The 27,049-nt window shown below is 44.4% G+C and overlaps 2 protein-coding genes across 3 annotated transcripts; both read left to right on the plus strand.

The window, feature by feature from the left end:
• Positions 1 to 1,222: 1,222 nt before the first annotated feature.
• On the plus strand, positions 1,223 to 14,923 carry rel (v-rel avian reticuloendotheliosis viral oncogene homolog). 2 transcript variants are annotated; one of them, XM_068727330.1, is made up of 11 exons: positions 1,223 to 1,297; positions 1,729 to 1,767; positions 2,861 to 3,000; positions 3,112 to 3,260; positions 4,030 to 4,121; positions 9,487 to 9,627; positions 11,532 to 11,636; positions 11,844 to 12,062; positions 12,202 to 12,267; positions 12,384 to 12,458; positions 12,584 to 14,923. In XM_068727330.1, exons 1-11 carry the CDS (start codon positions 1,291 to 1,293, stop codon positions 13,498 to 13,500), a joined length of 1,950 nt encoding a protein of 649 aa, XP_068583431.1. In that variant the 5' UTR covers positions 1,223 to 1,290; the 3' UTR covers positions 13,501 to 14,923. The 2 variants fall into 2 exon arrangements, with proteins under 2 accessions (XP_068583431.1, XP_068583438.1); XM_068727337.1 differs by lacking the exons at positions 1,223 to 1,297; positions 1,729 to 1,767; positions 2,861 to 3,000; positions 3,112 to 3,260; positions 4,030 to 4,121 and adding an exon at positions 7,201 to 8,841.
• Positions 14,924 to 23,934: 9,011 nt separating this feature from the next.
• Positions 23,935 to 26,793, plus strand: pex13 (peroxisomal biogenesis factor 13). Its single transcript, XM_068718838.1, has 4 exons — positions 23,935 to 24,086; positions 24,705 to 25,429; positions 26,161 to 26,283; positions 26,489 to 26,793. The coding sequence occupies exons 1-4, from the start codon at positions 24,013 to 24,015 to the stop codon at positions 26,791 to 26,793; spliced, it is 1,227 nt and encodes a 408-aa protein (XP_068574939.1). The 5' UTR covers positions 23,935 to 24,012.
• The last annotated feature ends 256 nt before the right edge of the window (positions 26,794 to 27,049 follow it).

A 27,049-nucleotide genomic window follows, 5' to 3' on the forward strand; every position in this document is an offset into this window, starting at 1 on the left:
ATTTATTTCACAGCATGGGAGATTTTTTTTTGTAGTTTTATAGCCAATTATGACCTGTAGCCTTTTGGTAAAGTGTTGGTTCAGTGTAATACAGAAGGGTTTGAAATGTTACTTATATTTACAATGTAAATGGTTTACTAAAAGTGACAATTATTACTTTTCTTTTACTGTATGCTGGTTGCCTTTATAGTTGATCAAGCTAATAATTACAGCTATTGGTGTTATTTGTATTCTAAATTATTGTTAGATGGTTAAAAAGTTTGTTTGGTTTTAGTTAGGAGAGAAATGGCATAGTTTCTGAAGGTTAACTGTTTTATATTCTACTCTTCATGCATGAATTGGTGCCTTTGCTAGGGATACAGATCATGTCCAGAATGCACCATTTAAAAAGAACGTGTTAGCGGAGTTGAGTTTGTGCCTCTTGGCTCGTTACCTCACAACCATGACACAAGTTTAAATTTAAAAAAAAAAGAAGTAGAGTGCTATTTGTTAACTATTGCCCTCGTGAAGGCAAACCCTTCTCAGTCAAGGTTTTTTTTAAAACCTTTGGACAGAGCCATGCTAGCCGTTTCCACTCTTGCTAAGCTAAGCTAAGCTAAGCGGCTGCTGACTCCAGCTACACACTTAGCATACAAAGAGAGCGCTAACAGTTTTCTCTTCTAGCTAACACTTAAAACAAAGCCTCAGCGTAGGCCTATTCCTTTACGCTACATAACAAAGCGCTAGTAGTTAAGATATTTTATTTTATTAAAACATGGTTAGCTCTGTGACTCTGATGTAATGTTCCAACACTATGAACTAGCTAGAGTCATAACCACTCAATGAACAGATGCTGCCTCTGCGCTCCTCGGTGCCCATGTCAACACATGCAGAAAGTGAAACGGTTGAATGTACACCATTACTGTTTACAATTTGTTTTTGTTTCTTTTATTTTCGTGGCAAATCTGCTTCTCACGTGCCTTTCCCCTCCATTATATTCCCCCCACAGCCGGTCTCTTATCTTTTGAGTGTAACGCACTGCCCGCGCGGCACTTTCGAGGCGCACACACACGCGCAGTGTGTGACGACAGAGGTGACTCCTCCCCCTCTCTGTATCTCGCTCTCCTTGCCGTGTGTCATGCCGCCCTCTCATTGGTCCGTTCGGATGGCGGGGGCGGTGGCGGAGGGGGAATTCCCCCCCTCGCTGGTTCTCCTGTAACAAATGTTGCTTTTCCTGTCCACTGTCACTCATTCAACTCGGTGTTCTCCAAGAGACGATAACCTGTGATACGACTGAGAGCGCTGTGCATCATGGATGGTGAGTAGCAACACCTTTATGTACTGTATATTAATAATAATGATGATGGTAACTCGTAGGATGAGAGGTTAAGACAGAGCGTCATCAACACTAATAATCATGTGACTTAAGTTGTATGTATATTCATATCTTAAGCCTGAATGTACAGTAGCAACATGGGCTTGATTTATTTCTTTTATTAAATACTATTTTGCCCTGTTTATCATAAGTGTGTTCAACAACGCAGTGAAACGTCCTCCCTGTTGCAGTGATTGACACTGGAATAAGTGTCAGCACAGCTTTAGCAGAAGTGAACGAGCTCATCAAAACACAACAAACCAGTTTGTTGTGACATTATTATTATTATTACTAGGTCACGTTAATCGCCAACTATATCCAGTACGGTCTTGTATCTTGCTTGCTAATGATCACTTTTTGCCTCCCTCTCCCAGTTCTTATGCCCTCCATGCTAGGGGACGATCCACACATGAGTAAGTGCATTTTAATACACCTTTGTGTCAAAAAATAACGCTTCAAAGAGGCCAAACAATCTCTGTATGCACAGAATGGCCTCTTTCACTTCCTCATTTTGTGTCATTGGTAAGCACTCCTTTTTTTTTTTTTTTTTTTTTTTTTTTTTTTTATATAATGCTTAGCAGTGTGAGTTTATGTGAGGTTCCTGTAATCCTCCTCTCTATAAACGTTGTGGCAAACGCATATTTCTCAATTAAGTCAGAAATGCAACAGGACTTGTTTGACTCCGGCCTACGAAGCGACCGTGTGCACGGCCATGTCGCTCGGCTGTCATGTCCACGAAAACACATTTCAGTGTTAAGTCAAGTCGTTGGAAGACTCACACTTCCCTGATTAGTCTTAGTTCCTCTCTCACACTAAAGGGTCAAAGTGGGACAGTTTTGAATGCCAAACTGCCCTTTTTTCTTTTTTTTTTAATGCTTTGCAGTTTAAAAGAAGCCTTGGGCTACATTTGATGCTGAGACATTTTGAAGCATGACGATGTGTCCAACTGTATGTCAGGAACTTGTCTGAAAACGTTTTCCGACCAAACGCTTCCCCAATTCTAACCGAAGACGTGTAGACTCTCTGCAAAATCACCAAAACCTGAACCAGACGTTGTTCCTTTTGAGTCGCTTTTAAAACAAACCTTTAGGCACAGAGAGAACCGCAGCGTCTCCTCACTGAACCAGGCTGCAGGATATTGTGCTGCTCATTTTTCACAGTTTTCTAACATGTTTTAGAACCAAGTCCTTTTTTTGAAGTCAAAATGTTTATGCCTTTAATGCCTCCTGGGTTATTACATGTCAGAAACACATTCATTACCAAAGTATACCTTAGCTTGACTATTTGATCCTATAACTAAAAAAAAAATAAAAAGTAGTAAAGATTTTTTTTTTTTTTTTTTTAAAAGCAAAAATTACCAAAATCTGTTAAGCAGCCATGTTTAGTTAAAAAATAACCACAGGGGAAAGTATTCATGGTTCTGGCTCCTCTCCACACCCTGTCATTGACTCTCTCTCCCCCCTCCCCCCCCCCCCCCCCCCCCTCCATCATCTGTGCTCTCTGCAGTGGCCGAGCCGGCCGTCCAGATCTACGAGGAGCCCAAGCAGAGGGGGATGCGCTTCAGGTACAAGTGCGAGGGTCGCTCTGCCGGGAGCATCCCCGGCAAGAACAGCTCCGACAACAACAGGTCCTACCCCAGTCTGCAGGTAAAGACCCACACGTTGTGTTTGTGTCTCTACATAAACTGCACATCCCTCTGTCCTTTGCACCAGTTTGCGTTACCTAAATAAATGCCCCCCCCCCCCTCTTTACCACAGATCCTGAATTACTGCGGCAAAGGCAAAGTGCGCGTCTACTTGGTGACGAAGAACGAGCCGTACCGGCCGCATCCGCACGACCTGGTGGGGAAGGACTGCAAGGACGGATTCTACGAGGCCGAGTTCGGCCCGGACCGCAGGGTGATCGCGTGAGTTCTCCACCCACAGTCGCAGCACACACACACACACACACACACACACACACACACACACACACACACACACACACACACACACACACACTACATCATAATCAGTTTGCTTTCTATTAATAGTATTTTGTGTTTCACTTGACGGTTTCGAAATTCGTCGAGTCAATCAGTGACCTCTCGGATACAGAGAGACACACAGCTGATCTCACGCACACACACACATACACACACACACACACACACACACACACACACACACACACACACACAGCATATTTGTCAAACCAGGTCTGTGATGAAGGTGGCAATACAGATTCCCCAAGTGACATCACCCATATTTGCTGTGTGTTAGAGAGCAGACAGTGTGCGTGTGTGTGTGTGTGTGTGTGTGTGTGTGTGTGTGTGTGTGTCAGTGTGTGTGTGTGAAAGTGTGGGGGGGTTTGAATGAGTCATTAGCTTGTGTTGCTTTTAATTGCAAATCCTTCGTGGATTAATGTAGTAAGTTTACATTAATCTCAGCCCTTCTATGCAGATTAATCCTCCTGCAGATTGTGGTCAAACATTCATCATTGAATAATAGTTTTTTTTGTTTAAGTCAGACGGGTTGGGGTGAGTGCACTATCGCTTTGACCTTCACCAGCAACTTCACACGCGATCATAGCCATCATACTTCGCTCCGTGTGTTTTGTTTATTCATTCCTGTCAGCACCGTACGAGCCCCTCACTATTTCTCACGGCCCCGTGTTGTATTGTGTTATTCATGCAGTTTCCAGAACCTGGGCATCCAGTGCGTGAGGAGGAGGGAAGTGAAAGACGCGATCGTGCAGAGGATGACCCGAGGGATCAACCCCTTCAATGGTGAGTCCTCCCGTCTCATGTCTGTTCATTTCAGCCCACTAGTGTAGTAACATGTGTGCTTTAGAGCCTGACCGGCGCTGTTAAGTACACATCAGGAGCCACGCGTTGCTTTTATTATTGTCAACATGGCTTCCGTGCTTCACTTTGGGTAAACTACACTAGAGCGCCCAATGTGTATTAATCCACCGCTGAAAATAGTCCACAACAAATTAGCACTATTTATTTACTATGCTATATTTGATTTGATAAAGGCTGCAGTGCCCACCTATTTTAGGAGCCCTTAAAAAGTGCAGCTATATATTTGTGGTTTTGTTTTTTAAAAGATCTATATTTTCAGTAGAACCAATGGGATCAGGGGAGAAAATTATAAAAGTTTGGTTTTGGTCCTTTCATGGGATTTGTTTTTACCGTGAAACAAAAGTAAAGGCAGGGGGCGTTTTTTTTGTTCATGCAATTAATTGCGATACAAAATACGTCACTAAATACCGTGAATCGTGAATTTTGACTTTAAAAGGCGGTAGCTAACAAGTGGCGGCTAAATAAGACTACAAAACGTCATCAGCCCGACTAGTACACCTGCACAGCCTCCGGAGGGGGAAAACAATCGGCGCCACAATACGCCAACAAATGGCTGAACCGCTAACAAAATGCCCGCGGCTAGCTAAAAACATTCCGCTAAAAGGATGCTTGGACAAGTTAGCGAGCTGTTAGCAAGCTAATGTAGTTAGCCTAGGCACTTGCAAACACAATGGGATACCGCTTTGTGACGTGGCCACATTCCACTATGACACGTCTCATACTGTCACAAAGCTTAACTTACAGAAATGTAGTAACGTCAGCTAGCTTCAAACCGACATTTGGACAAAACGCTTGCTGCGAATGTAACGCGTGTCAGAATCCCTCCCGTCTTTGCTGATGCCTCACCTTTGTCTTTTTTTTTTAAGACAAACACTTTTTTTCAGTTCAGCAACTTATAAAAACAAATGTATATAAAATATGTTTGTGTTCTGCTGCTGTTGGTGGTACAGCTGCTGTTCTTATTGCAGTTGGTAACTGGTTACTGCTGATGCCGCTGTTGCTTCCCCCCCCCTCCTTCTGTTACTCTTAACCAGGTTCAAAACAGTTCACAATAATTGTTTTGCAAATGCTGATTGACCCAGTTCTCAAGCAGCGGAGAGGATTTTTCCTTGCATCGAGTCAGAAATCGTCTCTCTTGCCACCGCACCGTGTGCAGCCGTGCCGTTTCCTCAATGCACTCTCACTCTGCGGTCCTCCGGCGCAGCGCTTCTCGTGTACAAACAGGCGTTGCAGCATACTTCCCCATTCTTAGTCACAGTTGCTCAATTCAGTGCGGTGCGGGATGCCACGTGAGGGCTGGGAATGCAGGATTCATTAAAGGGGGGGGGCATGCAGGCCCGAGGGGGGTTCCCCCAGCTCTCAGAGATGACGATAACAGTAGGTTTATGGTGCTTTACGGGTCTGTAAAAGCATGGAGGGTTTACGAGCTGGATTTGATTTAGACATATGTGCTTTGAGGTTTTTTTTGGGGGGGGGGGGGCTTTGTTGTTTGCGTGTTATTTTTTTTGCGAGTGGCAACAAGTGGTGACTGAAGCAGCCCGAGTTCACCAGATATCTGCTAACCACACACATTCGACACTTAGGTTATTTGCTCCAATGCTCTGATTTACTACTTTCCGCGTTTGCAAAAGAGTTCGTACTTTCACTTCAAATCCCGTAGAGCCCACGCTGTGCATGCAGAGTCTCACAGGCTTATAAAGCAAGTGACTTAAAGGGGCAGTTCACCCCAAAAGCTAACGTACCTGTCGTGCTATTTATCAACCGAGATTGTTTTGGCGTGGGTGGTCTAGTTTTTGGAGACACCGACCGTAGAGATGTTTCTCTCGAAGAGGAATAGGAACTATGGTAGAAAGAAAATAGTTCCCATGGGAAACAGACAAGGTCTGTGGATTATTTTTAGAAAGATATATACAAATAATATTTAAATATATACATATACAGGTGGCTAAAGTGGGAAATGAAGCCCTAGTAACCCCAGATGACATTTTTAGTGACATGCTGTGTCTACTGAGCCTCACATGACCACATGTCTATTGTCTTACCTGCTTGCTAGTACTATGTTACAGTTAAGGAGGTAATTTAGGTCACAGAAGCGGAAGGCCTGCAACACACTTATAGTCTCTAAGATGTTATTTCATTTTAATTTAAATTTTTGTTACCGGTCAGACGCCACGGACTCAGGTTAAATGTGTCTGTCGCTACAGGCGGCTGGGTGCCTCTCTATTTGTTTTTCTTCTTCTTTTTTTACCCGCTAGCCTTCCCCTCTGTTCAGCTCACTTCTGCTGTGAAACTCAGCTACTTCCTGTGTCAGGGGGGAGATAGCACCCCCACCCACTCCACACACACACACACACACACACACACACACACACACACAACCACCTTGCTTACTCAAGTGAAATGTTGTTCGGGGGTCCAAATCAGGTTACTCGAGTGGATAATGCGTGAGACCTAATACTGGTCAATTCAGTAGAAAGCTCACCTCACCTGTGCTAGTGATGACACAGAACTGAATCCTGTGTGTGTGTGTGTGTGTGTGTGTGTGTGTGTGTGTGTGTGTGTGTGTGTGTGACGTTGTAATGCGTTTCCGTATTACTTCGCGTTGTCATTTAGCGTTGGGGTGGTACACCTGCTAAATGTTTTTCACATGGTGCGATGGAGTTTTCTTGTTCCAGGTGTGGCTGTGCGTTGGGTCGTGTTACAGCAGCAGACAGAGGCTCAAATAAGGCCCGATTAGACGCCTTTCACAAGAGAAGCTCCGTCGACGTTTATTGAGATGTTTCGCTTCAACGTTCTTGAGTTGTTGTTGTTGTTTTTTTTTAAAGGCGAAGCTGAAACTCTCTTCTGCTTCGGCAGTAACAAGGGATGGCTTGTTTTCTTTCTTTTCTCTGAGCATAAACAGCGTAGACAAGCGGGATCCGGAGGGAGAGTGATGTTGAGTAATATTGGCAGAGGTTTGGTGATTTCCAAGTTCCATAAACCTTAATGTTATCTTCGTGTCCTTCCTCTGATTCTGTCTCTGCTTAGCTGAAGAGGACGGTTCTCCATTGGCCTTTTACTCTTTCTTTTATTCGCCATTGCCAAAATGCAATGCACCATCCTCTGTAACGTCTGTGTGCTGTAAAGCAACAACACACAGACGTCCGTGTGTGACGCGATACAGTCCAGTTAAGGTGCATGTTAATATACGAGTGGTTGACTTGCATACTGGAGTCTGGACTCATTGCCTCAGCCTCAGAAAAGACGCACACAAACCGGGCGATGCGTGTGAAGCTCGGTGAAATAGTGAGTCATGCAGTGGAGACGCTGTTTGTGGTGAGGCCTTGGCACCTGCCTCCCCTTCTTTCTCGCTGTCACATTCCGCTCCCACACTCGCACATAACCCCCCCCCACACACACACACACACACACACACACACACACACACACAGCCCACCAGCCCACACACACACACACGACCCCACCACCCCACCCTCCCTCCACCGTCACTGTCCTCCCAGTCGGCGCCGCGGCGAATTACCTCGTCCGTCTTCGCAGCTGCAGCAACCGCGCAGAGAGGATGGCCAGGTGACTGTGGGCCCAGTTGTCTTTCCACCACACACACACACACACACACACACACACACACACACACACATTTACTCGCCACTGCTTTTACCTCCAGTGCAGCGGTCTTCATTTCTCCCTCCTTCGGTTTCTCCGCTGGGGGCCCGTCTCTGCCACCTACGGCACGCAAACCTGAGAGCCTGAATGCTGCATGTGGAACATTGTTGCAAAAGTTTAGAGCCAAGCTGAAATATTTTGGATATCAGACACCAGACCACGATGTCGACATGTTTACGGAGTCAAAATCCAAACTAGCTGCACCGATGACCCGTGGCTCCACTTTGGACCCGAGCCTCAGGACCGGTGCCAGCGGCGACAGGGCGGGAAAAATGCTCACCGCTGGCTGTTTGCACTGAGCATGCCCAGTGACACAGCGAGTTAGGACGAGGGGTTTCCCTCCGTCTCACGTGTCGCTGTTGCACACTGAGCCGTTTCACGTTAGCGAAGGACTCAAAAAAGAGGCGAACTCTGACTTTGGTCCCACCACTTTCACACACGTCAGGAGCCCTCATGGTTACTCGTGCAGGGAGTCTCATCTCTTGCTCCTGCTGACACAGTCTCTCACACACACACACACACACACACACACACACACACACACACACACAGGCACTTCTTTCCACCCAGAGGGTGACGTTGCAGAGCGTCACCGCGGTGACAAATTGTAGGCGGGAGGTGGCCTCGGCATGAGCGCGATAGATAGAAATTGAGAGAGATGGAGGAAGAGAAAGTAGGCAGATGTGAAAGCAAAGTGTGTGTGTGTGTGTGTGTGTGTATGTATGTATGTATGTATGTGTGTGTGTGTGTGTGGGGGGGCGTCTCAGTTATAAAGCTATCCCTTCGAGGTCCGCGTCACTTCAGAGGGCGGTGTGTGTGTGTGTGTGTGACGTGTGTGTGTGTGTGTGTGTGTGTGTGTGTTTGCAGATGACAGTGTGGGCTGTGGAGGCTTGTAGAAAAGAGAAGCTTATCTGTGACGTGTTGGGGACAGCCTACAGATGTGACTGGATCTATCAGTCCACCCATCTACACTTTGATGGTGCGACACGTTCCTCATTAATCGTTCACCGCGAGATTCTTCTGCACATTTGGTCCGTCGTATCATCCTGTGATTAAAGTGATTTGCGATGCAGCTTCACCCACAGTCTATTTGATTCTGAATGAACCATCATTACAATACTTATACTTATAATATTGTACTTTTTTACCCTTTTACGCTTATTTTGACAGCTGTAGTCACTGTTTAAATTGAATTGTTTTCATTCTAAACATATGGGGAGTTTATAAAGTATGATGCATTGTCATGGATATGTATATTAAAAAGCTCCCCCTCATCCAATTATAACTGTAAAATGCTTCTAACGCATTAATGCATCAATAATAGTCCAATAATATAGTATTTAATAGTGTAAAAAGGTCATATATTTGCATTAGAAGTACTGTAATTCTGCACATTTTGCTGATAATACATATAAGTGATCATTGCTTACATTGCAGGTTGTTTGTCTCTAGTGAGCATCATGTGCTCTCACCTCTCTTGTAGCTGTGATAATGACACCTATGTATATGTATGCGTGTTTGTTTGTGTGTGTGTGTGTGCGTGTGTGTGTGTGTGTGTGTGTGTGTGTGTGTGTGTGTGTGTGTGTGTGTGTGTGTGTGTGTGTGTGTGTGTGTGTCTCCTCAGTGCCACGTGAGCAGCTGCTGCAGACGGAGGAGTACGACCTGAACGTGGTGCGCCTGTGCATCCAGGTCTACCTGCAGGACGAGAACGGCCACTACACCCGAGCGCTCAGCCCCATCGTCACCAACCCCATCTACGACAACAGTGAGTCGACTGAGCTCGGCCTGCGTCACGTTAGGGCGACTGCACCTGGCGTTTTATAGCCTTTTATTAATATTCCACTTGCTGACATAAAGTCATTTTACTATGCAAGAATTGAGAAGTTACCCATGAAGCCAGGGGCGTAAATATCGACGAAAGTAGGCCCTCCAACAATGTGTCGGTTGGGGAATACCTTTAATTCCACCAATGTGCAAAGAAGAGCTCACATTGAAGGATCTATATACAGTATATATATATATATATATATATATATATATATATATATATATATATATATATATATATATATATATAGAATATGCTATATATTCCTGGTAAACTCATCTCTGTCATGGTTATCTTTTCTTTCTTTTTTTTTCTTCTCGACGTGGGCCGTTAAGCACCGTCACACAGTACTGTCACACACCGTCACACACCGTCACACAGTACTGTCACACACCGTCACACAGTACTGTCACACAGTACTGTCACACACCGTCACACACCGTCACACAGTACTGTCACACACCGTCACACACCGTCACACAGTACCGTCACGCAGTGCCGTCACACAGTACTGTCACACACCGTCACACACCGTCACACACCGTCACACAGTACCGTCACGCAGTGCCGTCACACAGTACTGTCACACACCGTCACACACCGTCACACACCGTCACACAGTACCGTCACGCAGTGCCGTCACACAGTACTGTCACACACCGTCACACACCGTCACGCAGTACTGTCACACACCGTCACACACCGTCACGCAGTACTGTCACACACCGTCACACACCGTCACACACCGTCACGCAGTACCGTCACGCAGTGCCGTCACACAGTACTGTCACACACCGTCACACACCGTCACACACCGTCACGCAGTACCGTCACGCAGTGCCGTCACACAGTGCCGTCACACAGTGCCGTCACTATTTTCCTCTTAGGCCTATCGTGACTTTTCCTCGTGCGCCGTCACCTCTCACAAGCTGCCGGTACTCTCCATATCAGCTTCTCTACTGATTCGTAAATTGCAGGGGTTTTCCCCGCTCTCACGCGGCGCAGTGCCAGCGCTTTCTGCCTTGTAAGCCATATAAATATACAAACAATGCGGAGCGCTGTAATTTATCTAATCAACGCTCATGTCCTTTTGTTAAATAATTAGCCGACTGTTACCGTCATAAACCTCTTAGATTTGTGGACAAATAAATAATGAACGTTTTCTGAATCTGCTCTTTTGATTAACGGAATAAGATTTTAGAAGGCAAACACTGCGAGAAGAATTAAATGTTCAGATGAACGCTGTGCTTCAGTATGTGTAAATGATAAAATAATAATAATGTTTTTGTCTTTCTGGGCGTTAGCCTATAGTAGCCTAATAATAATGGGTCTAAAATGATGTGAAATTGCATAGTTTTAAGATTAAAAAAAACCACTTCCAATTGTCTTTTGGGGAGCACTGGCTTCCACCCAAGTGTTTGTTGCAAGACCTGTGTGCATGTGTCCAGTAGTTATTCTCTCAACTCTGTTTTGAGTGTTTCACTTAGCGAACGAGTTCAGTGTTCCTCACAAACACTGAGAAAGGGGAAGCTCTTTATACACACTAAGCCTCAAAACAACCCCGTTGCCATGGAGCACTTCCTCTTCTGACGTGTGACTCAACCTGCTGAGGCCTCGACTGTAAACCGAGCGTGGTCTTTTTCTAAACCGAGGCAAATATTGAACGAGTTGCACTGAGCCACGAAAGCTCACAATAGGACATCAACGAGATCAGGTCAAGGCCGACTCTGACATTATCGCTGTTGGACATACAAATGTTATCTCACTCGTAGAATGCAGTTTGACTTTGATTTTTTGTGTCTGTTGGGCTGCATGGTTACAACTTGTTTCTGCATCCTCAGGGGCCCCAAACACAGCGGAGCTGAGGATCTGTCGGGTCAACCGGAACAGTGGCAGCGTCAAGGGAGGGGATGAGATCTTCTTACTGTGTGACAAAGTACAGAAAGGTACAAACTATCCACGCTCTGTTGGCCTTTGCAATCAGCTAATCATCATTTTGTTGTTTTACCAATTTTTCACATCTGGCATCAATTTTCTCTCCATTGTTTTCCATCCATGAATCCATTTTGCACATCGTAGCCATAGTGTCCATCCCCTTGCATGCTCATTCAGTTTTTCCATTGCTGTCTTCCCATCATCCCCCTTTCCTCCAGACGACATCGAGGTGCGATTCTTCTCCGACGACGGTTGGGAGGCCAAAGGCTCCTTCTCCCAGGCCGACGTTCATCGCCAAGTGGCCATCGTCTTTAAGACTCCTTCCTATTATAACACCTCCGTGACGGAGTCGGTCACCGTGCACATGCAGCTGCGCCGGCCTTCCGATCAGGAAGTCAGCGAAGCGATGGATTTTAGATACCTGCCCGACGACAAAGGTAAGCAGAGATCTGCTTCTTTCTGCTGTTGACTCAAACTCTCGCCATTGGTCGGTGTCCGCTGGCGGTTTTCAGGAACTGGGTGGGGAGTCCCATGTGGATTCGAGTGATACATGTGAACATTTTGTGTTTGCATTAGATCCTTACGGCTACAATGAGAAAAAGCGCAGAAGAGAGCACTTGATGAGGATATCTGGACTGTCAGGTACGAGTTACGGCACTGTTTATATCAACACAGCCCATCTCATATGTCCCCATGTGCATGTAGGAGATTCAGTGTACATGTGTGCATTGTAACCAAGGTGTCTGTCCTTTCTTTAGGTGTTCCTTTCACTGGTCTGACTATAAACCGGCCAAAGGCGGTGCCACAGAGTACCATGAGTCACATGCGAAAAGGTAACTGCTTTGTTTCCCTCACATTGCAACGGTTAGGTGTTAGGCCAGAAAATATACAACACTTCCATCCAGATCAGGATAGTACTGCCCTGCTGTCACACTAAATGTCGATGTATGTTTTCCAGACCTCAGCAACATGTACGCGAGGCCACAGCCCACACCTTCGATGCCCCAACAACCTCCTGTATTCAACCCGCCCTTCCAACCGGGCGCTCAGAACGTTATGATGACATCACAGGCTCCCACTGTGCCAGTCAGCCATTCATGGGCAAATCCCAACCCAGCACTCTCAATGGATACAGTCACCATAAACCCGTCCGGTGCCATGAGCAATCTTCTACGTCCTAATGGCAGCAGGCAACAGCAGGCAAGCCGTGGCTCTGGTTACCCCCAAAGGGTGGAGCACAGCGGCTTTGAGAATAACACCCTCCCTCAGCTCTCCATCAGGGACTTGCAGTGCTTGGATGCAGCCCCCCAAGCCGCTGTGATGAGCCAGTTCGAGTCCCAGACGCTCTTCCAGCTGCAGCACCAAAGGGAGGACCTCGCGCCCGAGACCCGGCCCCAGAACCATCCAGGCAACCAGAACCAGGGTCTCCCGACTGCGTGGTCCAATTTCACAACCCATAATCCAGTCCAGAACACCTTTAACGAGTCAGTGCCTGGAGGTGGAGGGGGGTCACAGGGGCTGGGCTCTTTCTCCTTCGTAGGGGAAATGGAAGGGGACGATTTTCTGAAGAGCCTGGTGGGAGGAGGGCCTCAGACTGGCCTCCAGCTGAAGCAGGAGCCCCAGATCACAATGCTACAAGAGACCCATGCTTCCGTCATGCAATCCCCGAGGGAAAGCCAAGAAAATACTTATACCAACTTGCTTCCGCGTTGTATAAGCAACGGCATCAACATGAATCCAATGATGCAAGATGCTTGTGGCAACACCCAGCCTCTTAAAAATCAGGAAAATCCGTACTCAAGCAACGGCATGGCATCCGAAGGCCACTATCCAACTTTGGCTGACTGGATCAAAGCAACCCGGCAAAGTGACTGAAAGGAGTGACATTTTTGGTGTCAAAAAATAAACAGATGCAGCTCCGAGGAATATGTTGGTCTTGTTTAGCCTTGCAAAGACAGAAATGTTGCTTCATCCGTGTTGGCCCAGTAAGGATCAGTGGGCATTTGCTTGGGTTATTACATCAGTGGGCAAATGACATAAAATGATTGGTTGCCATTTGAAATCTACAACCAGACAAAGGCGTTGTTTCTAGGAGGTGCAATTGATTACGAACTAGTTCCTTCTTTAGCAAAGACGTCCCCAACGGTGGTTCCTACACTTGATTGGTAAGCAGTCATTGGTCTTTGCTTCCCAATATTATTATGGAAAGACACCATTCTCCTAAAAATGATTAATCAAATTTGATTTCTTGGTTCATTTTAGACAAGAACCATGCAGTTTCAGAACCTATTTGCATTTATATTAAGGACGCCTGTTCAGGTCACACCCTGACCTTTAACCTATGAACTGTTGGGACTGTCGTTCAAATTACGCCCCCTAATTCACTGATTGGTTTCCATCTGCTGGTGTTGAGGCTTTTAGTGGATATTCTCCAGACTAGTCAATTAAACTGAGCTCTCATGAGTTCAACTGGCTTCTTTCTGCATGGCGACATATGGGGATAAAAGATCTTAGGTTGTAAAGATGACCAGCAACATGCTCATGGTTTCCAAGCCAAAGTTAGAATTCTGCAGAAGTGAATGTACTACTTTCTGTCTTTGTCTTTTTCATGTGAAGTTGGATTCACTGTGAACATAATGTACAGTAGAGTGTTTGATTTTGGGGGAAAAAACGGGGGCAAATGTATGTTAGGGATTTGAAATTAGAGCAGACAATATGGCTTATTACCATGGTTATACACACTTTTTTTGCTTTGTAAAGGAATTCTTACATATTGTACTGTTTTATTGATTTCTTAGCAGAGTATTTGCTGTTAAATGCGCTCTGTACATACATGTAAGCCATAGTTGAGAGTGAAAGCAATAAACATGCTGAAACGCTCAAGAACTGGCAAGGTACTGAAATTTCCATTGAGGAAGTGGGAGGAAGCACATTCAATGTTGTCTTTCCTTTGTAATGACTATGTCATAACAGTGATCACATGTGTTATCCAGAGTTCTCAGAGCATTTCTACTAGATTTTTTTTTAAGATAAAGATGTCAATTTTGTACTTTATTGATGTTTCATTCACTCAGCTGAGCTTATCGATAGCTTCACAGAGCGCCTCGCTCAAGGACATTGTGGTTGGCTGATGATAAACTGTCATCCTAGCATGTTGTTTTTGTACTTGTATGCCCTCCAGAAGCTTTTTGGTTGTAAAAGGAAGTAAATATTTTTGATGACTAGTTTGTAAGATTTGCTATTTTTTTTGATTTTTCTACAAGATCAGTTCTTAATAAACAGAGTCTGTCTTATTCTACATGTTCCATGTTGGGTTTTTTTCCAACGAGAGGTGACACGAGAGGGTGCAGCAAAGTACAACCAAATGTAATTTTTTAGGCGACCAAAATGTTACGAATAACTTTCATGAACTGAAAACACACTGTGAAAGAGTTAACGATTGGAGACGAAAACATGGACAACACCCTGACCAGAACACGCTGTTGTAGCGACATGTCAATCACAAGGTAGCCACACCTTAAAGCATCCCCTGCTTTATGGTCTATTTAATTCTAAATGAACCATCATTTACTAAATTAACATCATGCTTAATTGAAGAAGTCTTGAAACTAGTGATTGAGACCATAAACTCATGTTTACAATGTTTTAATGAGGGAATAAATCAAGTATGAAGTAGGGTCATTTTCTCATAGACTTCTATACAGTCAGACTTATTTTTGCAACCAGAGGAGTCGCCCCCTGCAGGCCATTAGAAAGAATGCAAGTTTGAGGTACTTCAACCATAATCAAATTTATTATGACCGGTAACACACTAACGCATGTGGTTGCTACTGTTACCTGTGGTTTAGTATAACCGGACTAATGATTTAGAAGGGTGGTTGAATTACAACCTCCCCAGCTTTGTAAAAGTATCCCAATAGTGTCCACGGATTTCCTCATAGGTTATGTTTTGAAGTGACCTATGACACCATGAATCAATGGAGCAAGAAGCTACAGTATGATGCACTGGGCTTCAATCAGCTGATAGTTTCTAAGGAGTGTCTGTAGGCAGAACGTTTTGGCCTTGAGGGAAGAGATAATGAGGCGACAGCCTGACGGTGAGCATGACTTTGTGACTGACTTCGGTGTGTCTCAACAACAAAGTGGTGAGCGATGAGCCACATGGCTTTGCACTTTCAGTTTGAGCTTCACTGGACGTTTGACTTCCTCACCTAACCTGTCGTCAGGATTTTGCTTATGGTCAAAACATTGTCTTCCTCTACTTCTTAACCAGACGAAACACCGTGACAAAGCCAAACAAAACTAGACTGATCTTGAACTGAAAGTCTGAGCGGTGATAGCAATGAAACCTGTCTTTTTCATGGTCCAATCGAAACATTTTGCTTTCATGTCCATGCAGAAATGTAGAAGTGTTTAATCCTTTCGGTTTCCATCACTTTTGAGCCATTTTCATTTCTATAAAGATACTCCAAGTCTATAGCCAGCGTTCGGTTAGTCTAGTGAAGTGTAAAGACCGGAAACACTGGGAAACGGCTGAGGTAACTGCTCCCAGCAAAGAAATGATGCGGCTCATAACCCCACGTCAAACTACAACGTGCGAGTCGTTTACAGCTTAAAGATGGTTCAACATTTTGGGAAAAGTGCTTAATCACTTTCTTGTCGAGAGATAGACTAGAAGATCAATAGCTTAGCTTAGCATAAAGACTAGGAGCAGAGGGGAAACAGCTAGTAAGGCTCACTCATGTCTGGAGCAAACCAAATCTGTCCAAAGATAGGTAAATCAATGATCATCACGGCCTGGCACACTTTGCTTTGACCCATATTGCAATTAATAACACATTCACAGAGGACAATACTGATCCTCTGTGAATTTGTTGCACAGTTTAATTTTTACATCAGCGCCGCTCATATTTTCATCACAATCGATGAATGTTGATTCTAATCTTATTTCTCGAAAAATTCTGCATTCAATAACGCAAAGGTACTTTTCAAGCAGTGTGTCCTGATGCGTCACTACCAAGGAATCCAGGATGTACGACATTGGATGTTTGTTTTCACTTGTATTAAAGGAGACTGAGGTGAAACGCTGCATGCAGCATCCTTCCTGTCTCGTTGTTATAAGGAACCACTGTGAACCCCGATTTAACCTCAACGCGCCGGATACTGTCAACAACCCGCTCACAGGCTTTTGGTTTTGATTCACTGATTTTATCTTTTTTGATTTTGACTGTTGATCCCTCAATTGAGTCTACAACTTTTTGTCATTTCGATGCATGCAGGCAACCGGTGGTTATGAAAACATCTAAGTACAATTAGAATAGCCTCGAGAATTTACAGCATTGGTCCATTATTTTGGTCAAAACTCCAACAACAACAAGCTAAAAAATGGCTTAGCTGCTAGCTGCTAGCTGCTAGCTGCTAGCGTGGTCTGTCGGCCGTTAAAGTGGGCGGGTAGCGCACAATGGGTTTATCATTGTCCTTTTGACAGAAACACTGATGTTTTGAAATCTGAGCTGGCGCAATTTCTCTCTTGTTGGCCCGAGTTCACTGGAGACTTCACTACAAGGGTTGTTTAGTCCAGAGAAAAACTCCATTTACTGCACATAGATTTTTTTATTTCAGAGAGCAGCAGTCCAAAAGCTCAAGCACAAAGTTACAGGTTTTGGTCAGGGCTTACAATTCCTTTTGAGATCTGCAACATAGAATTTTGCATGCCCTATATTGAGCCCTGGGCTAACGAAAACCTGTTGCTAACTATTTTCTGATTCATGTAGATGTTAACCCTGGGCTCAACCCAGCTCTTACTCATCCAGAGCCGAAAAATGCATCTGGTAAAGGGCTGTATAATGAAACAAGGTATTGCAACATCACATCCAGTGCATTGGTAAATAACAAGAGGACCAAATGTCCTCACTGACACGTAGATCACGGTGAGGCAATTCAGTCAGGATATTTCACTTCTGCAAGGAGCTGCATTAGTTTTAGGACTTGGGGTTAAACAGTTAGTCCTGCATGAGTGCACGGGACTAACATGTCACACACACTGTATGTCGTCATGTATGTGTGTGCAGCCGTGTTTGTCTTTCTGTGCACACATAGGGAGAGTCTGCGCTAGTGCAGTGTATCTCTTTCAGTATTTCCTAACCATGTCCTGGAAAAGGCCAGCCAGACCTGTTTAGCCACCTATTTCCAGTAATGCCCCTCCTCTGCTGCTCAGTCTCCTCCCCCTTCACTCAGCTGCCCCCCTCCTCCTTCCTGTTAAGCTTGCAAACCCTTGCTCACTGCAAATGGTTGCTGACGACACAGGCATCCGGTCACACTCCACCTGAATGAACGTGCCATTATCTCACCATATCATGGCCGGGGTTACCACAGGGCGAGTGTGTCACAGATGCATTCGAACAACAACAGTGCTCTGGTAGAGGTGTGTGCCTGCAGCACTGATAATAGAAAGTTTGATTTTATTGGTAATTATCCACTTCCTCCATCTATTCCTCATACATTGAGTTTGATGCTCATTGTATGTGCATCAATTCAATTCACATTGAATTCAAACAAGTTAAAAACAACTATCAACAACTATCTGGGGTTTCATATTACTACACGTAACCATGAATATGAAGACAAACTTGATTTGTTTTTGTTTTAGGTTTTTATGCAGATTTTTATGCAGAATATCTGCCCCATAGAAGTAAATACATTATTCAGTGATGAAATAAAATATGTTAACTTCACCAGATTCTGGTCTGCATAGAGCAATTCACCGTTTTAGGAACAAAACAAGGTTTTAAAAAAGAAAAGGCCTTCCTCTGCATCAACTCGTGGAATGATGCCCAAACGTTGTCATAAACACATATAGCCATCTTTTCCACCTATAAGATCACTGAGCCAAGATCTCTCTGTGAAATATGGAGAGCAGTTATTACTTCCATTCTCTGAGAGCAATTTCCCTGATCCTACAATTTGCAAACTTCCTGCAGCACATTTTAATTATAGGTGTTGTACTTATGTGTAGCTGGAGAGGCTTCTCATGCAAGACCTAACTCATGTTTCAGAGCAAAGGGAAAATCCCACGAAGCTTTTACTGTGAATGTATGACCAGAGCAGCGAATACCTGCGTGTTCCAGGATGTTCAGCAGGTTTATGTCATTGTTTTAGAGGTCTTATATTTAAGATGAGTGATTCAAGCGAGGAACCATACTCTGAGTTTATGTATGCTAATGTAGTGAGTGGCTAGGAAAACGCATAACAGAACACTGCTATTCAACACCGATATAGACTACAGGGCCCTACAAAGCCAAAATGCGTTTTCTATATAAAACTAGTATGCCATAGAAATGTATAATTTATGGAAAAAACAGCATGTAAAATGTGTACAAACTACAAAAGAGAAGTAAAAAGCAAACTGCAATGAAAGTCCTCCAATTAGCTTCAACTAGCTAGGTAAAGCTAGCTGGACTGGAAGTGAAAATACAGCTAGCCTTAGCTAAATTAATAAAACTTAGCTAATTCAATGACTTTTTCTTATGATTCCTATAATTGAAAAATGAATAATGTTCCAACATCTTAGTAATTCAGTAGTCTATACACATACGTAAGGCAGTAGCTGTAATCAAAGTAGAGGAAAAAAATAAGCTGTGTTGGAAGCTAACTCGTCAAGCTAAGCTAGCTCTAACTAGCTTAATTATCCCCCAGATTTTCCAAACATAGGCTTCGTAGTAGCCTACAGTATCTGATATCATACTAATATTATCACCCTCAGTAAGGTTAAGGGTTTACAACGTATATACACACTTTGGATAAGTAGCCTTCAAACTTCAGACCCATTTTTATCAACTTTCTAAACAGTTTATGTCGTCCTTTTTATGTTTACACCTCAGATAACAGAACTTGTTGGCTCTCAGTTCGTTTTTTTTTTAATAATAGAAACTACCGTATTGTCCCTTCATTTAATGTATTTCCCTTTTTCATAAGCAGCGACACAACCATGTCAACATTCTGTGTGTGTGTGTGTGTGTGTGTGTGTGTGTGTGTGTGTGTGCGCGCAGGCTAAAAACTGAGTTCTGTATGTTCTGTGAACAATTTCTCTTGACAGTTCCACTTTTGTACAAGCCTCCATCTTCCCGTCTGTCATGCATACTTATTGCAATACACACGTTTGCAGCACAAAGAGAACACACACTGACACGCACGGAGCAAGGAGGAACCAACGCTTTGTGAAAAGTACCCAAATCACTTTCAGGCCAATCCAGCGTGCTGCCCAGCAAAAACACACCATACGACAAGTTAGGAACAGTGGAATTTCAGAGCGAGTAAAGGAATGCTGCGTTAGGGTGAGTGAAGTCATAGGTCTGGTTGGGCCAGTCGGTTAAATATATGTACGCACGAACAGAGAGGCAGACATGGGTGTGAGGGAAAGCTTAGGGATTCTACCATGGCTGTATAAACACAGGAATATACAGGGTAAGTTTGAAGCAGCCCCGGCAAATCTTTTTTTCAATCTCTTTGAAATGCGTCTGCAATAATTGGAAACATTTCCTCTTAAAAATGTCAGACAGCCCTTGGAGAGAAAACTCATGCAATTGCCTCCAGTGCATTTTGGTGATTTCGTGACAAAACCAACAGCAGGCCATCCGATGATCCGAGTACACTTGCTTGAGCAGCTTATACTGCTTAATTCTCCCTTTTCCATGCCTTAACTTATATCAATATCATAAACTATATGGCCAAAAGTATCTTTCTAAATTATGTTGGCCCTTAGTTTCACTTGAAAGAATAGTTCTAGTCTATTTTCAGAGAATACTGTCCACTTTCTTGCTGTAAATTAGACTCCACTTCAGTTTTATTGAGTGAAACAAACTAGATACAACATGTTAGTTAGTGTGCGTTAGGGTTGCTGCTACGCATATTTTTTAAACCTGTAGTCAGGCTACCTGTTTCCGACTGTTCCCAGTCTTTATGCTAAGCTAAGCTAACCGTCTCCGCATGGCCTCCAACGGACTGACATGAGAGCGGCGTCGTTCTTCTCGTCTGATTCTCGCCAAGAACCTGAGGCGTCTACAAGCTGCGGAGCAGTTCATCCAAAGAGCGATGTGCTCCCATTTCATTTGAATTGAAATGTGAGCCATTTGGAGCCAAACCCCTGCAGCCAAGTCCCAGAAATCTGGTGGAAAGCCTGAACTCAGTGGCTGCAGCATATTTACACCCAACAGTCACATGATTGTAGTGTTTGTGTGCCCTCATACTTTTCACCGTTTAATTTATCTCTTTAACGTCTTTTCTGAAAAGGGAGACAATAAGGTGGATAACAACAACATAACAATAATAAACAGTACAGTGCAGAACATTGCAAATAACATAGAAACGTAATAGGAAAACAAAGAAATATAGGATAATAAAGGAAAAAATAAATAATCAAAAGAAATTATAGATTGGATTTTTATAAATAAATGATAGTGAGCACAGCTCTACAGTCAGATTAGTTCCTCGTTTGCTCATTGATTCAAATGCATATGTTCCGGTATATTGTAAAAGACATTCCAAATTTACAAAAATGATATTACGGTGTTTTTTTTTTGTAAGATAGCGTCTCTTTTTCTGTAGTTAAAAACTTGTAAAGATCCTTTACTCTCTGTACTTGTGGGATATCACCAACAAAAAGGTCAAACCCCAAATACCAGGACCATCATCAGCTCAGCTCTTCCCACGCGCTGCGACATCAGGGGGCCGACACTTTGGAGTCCCACCTTACTCCGTCATGTCACCAACACTCACACACACACACACACACACACACACACACACACACACAGGCACCTTCTGTTCGTCCCACCCCACGGTGACTCTAAAGCGTCAGCTCTTCACGACACTTGACATCACAGGGCACCCTCCTCAAACCACACCGCACACCTCTGCGCCCACTGTCTGCGCTCAAGAGCAGCTCTCCTCACACACTATGGCTGCAGCTCAAGCCGCCCCCTCCCCAAACCTCACTACGGGGTTGACTGAACAACACTTGGTGAGAACCCAAAAGGGGGATCCACAACTCAAACCCAACTCACACACTCATTTAAGTCAAATCTCAGGAGCTGCTACGTCGGCAGTCAAAGGAGACTGACGTAGGAAATAGTGTTGATACCCAAATCTGACCACAACAACAAAAAAAGCCTCTATAGAGTTTGTCAGACTTATTAACATTCAAGTCTCCATCAGTGGTCTGATTGTGTGAAATAATGGGAAGAACGTGTTTTTTTTTCTTTCTCGGAATGGATTTAGAGAATTATTTTTAAAATAGGGAACACTGTCTTCTTATGAAGGGGCATTTCGTAGAATGTTTAACACTACTGTGGCTCAGTGGTAGAGCAGGGTCTTCAATCAATCAGAGGGTCGGCGGTTCGATCCCCGGCTCCTGCTCCACTAGTCTCATGTCAATGTGTCCTTGAGCAACCCCCAAAATGTCTCCCGTAGCTGTGCCTACAGTGTGTAGATAGATAGTGAATTGTAAGTCGCTTTGGATAAAAGCGTCTGCTAAAATGACTGTAATGTAATAACCATAGGGAATGTGGGAATGTTTCTCTTCAGCCAAACCCATAGGAATTTAAAATGACTGCTGTCAATGTGACTGGACATTAGTGAGAAAAATAGCCGTGAAAACATGTGTTCTTAATTGAAACACAGTGTATTACAGAGGAGGGCTATTCCCGTTTATCCTCTTCTTTTGTGATAAGTCACAGCGCCCTCTGCTGGACAGAAGCGAGACGTGCATTCAATCGTTTAAGCGTCTTCAGTGCAAAAAAAAACGACAACTCAGGATTTGAGAGGTAATTTAAGTGACACAAAAAAATGTATAGATACTGCCAAAAATATCCAGATATTTGGATAGATCTAGTTGTAGTGATTAAATCTATATTTTGTCTGTTATTCTGGTCTGATCACAAAACTTCTGACAGCACAGTTGGTGCCATGGTGGCAATAAAGACCAACTGAGGATATGTGCAGACCTGACAAGGTTGAATGAGTCTGTGTGTAGGGAGCGCAACATTCTGCTGACAGTAGAGGAGTCTTCAGGACAGCAAAATGGCCGACCAAAGTAGTAAAGATTATCTCCATCGTTGGTCAACAGCTCACAGTTCATAGACATTTTGTTTACATAAAATGAATGGTTACATGTTACCATACCATTCAGGCTTTTACTTTATATGTTATTTATGTTCCTACATTTAAAAAAAACATTAGTTTTGTTCAACTTGTTCAAGGACTTGACATTTAATTAATGAGATTCATGTAAACTTACATCCAGAATCATTATAGTTATTTGTGCTCCAGAGAGATTGTATGTCGTAAAAATGTCATGGTATAGTATTCCATACACATGTCAGAGTATAGTATGCCATAAGAAGTATCATAAAAACGTCATACTATATATAGTATGACTTATGAATGCCATTAAAATATCTTAAGTATAGTATGCCATAAAAATGTCATGGTATAGTATAACATTAAACATAGTATACAATGACAAAAATGGCATAAATATGTAATTGTATAGTGTGCTAAAAATGTCCTAAAGATGTTATAATGTAGTCTGACAAAAAAAGCCGTAAAAACGACATTGTATAGCTTTCCATACAAGTTTTCATGAGAATGTCATAGCCTACCATAAAAATATCATAGTATAGTTTGTCATAAAAATATTACAGCATAATATGTCATAAGATGTATCTTAAAATGTCATTGTGTAGTATCCCCAAAAAGATATATATTTGTATCCATCAAATAGCCATAAAAAAAATCACAATAAAAATGCAATAAAAAGTATTGATCATTTTCCTGACTTTTTGGTATACTATTGCATTTCATGCCATACGATATGAATTCATCATGGCATGCACTACGATTACATTTTACATTAATGACATTTTTATGGCATAGTATACAAGGACATTTTTATGACATTTTTCATAACATACTATAGTCCTTTTTATGGAATACTATTCTACATATTTTTTCAGGGGTTACTATACAATTAAATGACATTCTTTATCATATTTTAATGGCACATTATAGTAAGACATTTTTTGATGGAATTTCTATGACACACTAGACTACGAAGTTTTATGACATACTATATTATATTAGTTTTCATGACATACAATGTAATGACATTTTTATGGCATTAGTTGGGCTGTGTACTGTTGTCAGTTTCCATATATTCTTTGTAAAAAAAAAAAAAGAAAGAATAAAATCTCTCTCACAGATCAGAAATAGAAAATTACGAGTTGACCGGGAACGCAACAGGAGAAGCTGGGACAGGGTCCGGAAGGTGATATTGGGAATCCGGAAGAGAGTTCTCATTATTGGTCAAACTCTGTGGATGTATATTTAGCGATGGATCCACAGCCTCCACAGAAGCCGTGGGAAAGGCGGATTCCGGGGGCAATGAGTGCGCCTATAAATTACAGGTACACGGGGCTGTAATAGCCGCGTTAGCTAGCTCGGTATCGTAGGACAACTTTCGTGTTTACTGTCTGTAGCTGGTTCGACGCTGTCGCTGCGTTAGCTAGCGTACGCTAATGTAGCTGCGCGAGCGTGGTGAAATCACCCCAAACAATGGTGCTATAAACCATTGGCATATCAAATAGTTTGCATTCGTGAGAGTGTTTTACCGACGATAGTCATTTAAACAAAATAGCAGCTGTACTACTAGCTAACCGGCTAACGTCACCTAGGCCCAATGAGGCCCTGACATATGACTCCTGCACGAGCACGGAGAGAGTGTTTTTCTCCAGGCTCCGCTTACAAAATGTAGCGTAACGTCTCGATGCTCGTACACGTAACACGAAACATGAACTTAACCCTTGCAATTGTTTTTAATTGCCCCTCACCACTTACGGTAGTTTTTCTATATCATCGCCATCTTTGTTGTTCATCTGTGACACGATTTGACCTTATCTGAGTCCGGTTGTTATCGATTACCATTGGCTAATTTAAATCTACCCCATGCTCTTCCTTATACAAAAAAACAGCATCAAAAATGAATACAGATGTTTTGATCCCCATGTCTTCTTGTCACCGAACAGATCTGCAAACTTTGGACCAGCTGCAGGCCCCTCCCACTCCGCGGGCCCTCCTGTCCTGACCCGGATGGTGCCCCCGGTTCCACCCCGTCCCGTCCAGCAGGCTTACCGTCCATCCTACGGCTCTTTAACCTCCTCTTACAGCCCCTATGGGAGCTCCATGTACGGGGGCTACAGCCCCTACAGCAGCCCCTACGGCGGGGGCTTCGGCGGCGGCTTCGGTGCGGGGGGGTACGGCCGCCTCCCCCACGCCGAAGACGTGGCCCCCAGCCGCTTCGTGCAGCAGGCGGAGGAGAGCAGCCGCGGCGCCTTCCAGTCCATCGAGAGCATCGTCCAGGCCTTCGGCTCGGTCAGCATGATGCTGGACGCCACCTTCTCGGCGGTGTATAACAGTTTCCGCGCCGTGCTGGACGTGGCCAACCACCTGACGAGGCTGCGTGCGCACCTCACCAAGGTTTTTTCAACCTTTGCTCTGGTACGCATGTTGCACTACCTCTACCGGCGGTTACAGAGGCTGCTGGGGCGGAGGTCGGACACCGACGTAGACGACTTGTGGGCCGACAGTGCCGCCGATGCCCTGGCGACGAGTGCGTCCGGAGGGGACGGGGCGGGGATGGAGGGTCGGCCCGTGAAGTCCTGGCCGATCTTTCTGTTTTTCGCTGTAGTCTTGGGGGGACCCTACCTCATCTGGAAACTGCTGAGCTCCGGCCCTGGATCCGAAGAGACCGGTGAGACTAACGTTCGAGATTTTCGCAATTGTAGACGAGACGTTGAACTTCCGCATTGTTATTCACAGAACTTTTTTTTAAGTTCAGGAGGCGTCCCCCTTTGTTCTTGGGGCTCTCTGGACTTGAGATCAGCAGCTTTCACCTTTTTGTGCCGTCAAGGCCCAAAAAATAATGCCGGTGTTCTTTCCAGCAAATCACAATGACTGCTGGCATGAATCTGCTCGAGTAAATGTTTATGTATTTATTTTATTTACCCAGAATTCCTGTTGGTTACTACAAAGGTAGAAACTCCTCTTACTGGAGTCCTTACAAAACCACGACATCACACTGTAGAAACAAACGTGTGATGAAAAGGAACAAAAAAACAAAAGAAAGACCAGGAATCTGCCACCAAAACACCGCCAAAATAAAATACAAATCAACAACAATAACACTGCTAATGACAACGAATGGACATAAGTCGAAAAGGAAGCAGGTAGAGGTTTCAGGTCTGCCACCGCGGCAGATTTATTTAGTGGCAGTTCCAAAAATAGTCTGGGATTAAGGTCACATGATGTATCCTGTATGTCTGCTGCCTGGTACCACTGACTCAGTTCTACATAGACTTCAGAGTGGCCGGTAGAGAAGGTCACTGACCTACCTTCATTTCTTCTCCCGACTGCTGGCTTTACAAACTCCCTGGAATGAACCCTTAACATTGACGATGTGTGTTGTGCGTTTTCTTTCTTCAGCCACTCACTGGGCCAGCGGGGAGGACGACCACGTGGTGGCCCGGGCCGAGTATGACTTCTTAGCGGCGTCCGAGGAGGAGATTTCTGTGCGGGCCGGAGACATGCTCAACCTCGCCCCTAAAGGTGAGCGCTCTTTTAACCACTGCTGGTCAAACGCAGAGTTGAAGTATTATTTTTAAGATGTGCGTCAATGTTAGAAATACATTTCTACGGGCGTAGAGGATATTGTCCTCACCAGGAAGAGGTGGGGCTACAGCTCAGGAAATAGAGCTGTGATAGGTGGCGTTTCCCCCGTGTGGATGACCTTTTGATTCTCCCCCGTGTTCAGAGCACCAGCCCAAGGTGCGCGGCTGGCTGCTGGCCAGCGCGGACGGCCAGACCACGGGACTCGTCCCCAGCAACTACGTCAAGGTCCTGGGCAAGAGGCGGGGCCTGAAGCACGCGGAGATGGAGAGGCTCGCTCAGGTGCAGCAAGCGAACGCCACCGCACAACCGCAGTCCGACCCGGCCCCGGGCCTCGGTTCGGCCTCGGTCTCGGCGGAGGCGCTGCTGGAGTCGGCGTACAGAGGAGCGCCGGCCCCCTTCAGCCCGGGAGCGTCCAGCTCCAGCACCCCCGAGAAGACTGACCTGTGATGTCATGTCCGTGCCTTTCTCTGTATGCAAGTGTGTGTGTGTGTGTGTGTGTGTGTGTGTGTGTGTGTGTGTGTGTGTGTGTGTGTGTGTGTGTGTGTTCACATAATCGGTTGGCTCAGTCAGTGTTCGTTTGCAGCGTTTAACTCCGGAGCTGGACTCGTAATCAGCTGACCGTAGATATTTAGGGAGACACCATTGACCTCCGTTGAGAACTTCTCAAAGTAGTTTCCAAGGCTTATTATTGAAATCATCGACC

This window comes from Cebidichthys violaceus, unplaced genomic scaffold (assembly GCF_023349555.1).
Source record: "Cebidichthys violaceus isolate CVI_PGR_0920_01 unplaced genomic scaffold, fCebVio1.0.p SCAF_10, whole genome shotgun sequence".
NCBI lineage: Eukaryota > Metazoa > Chordata > Actinopteri > Perciformes > Stichaeidae > Cebidichthys > Cebidichthys violaceus.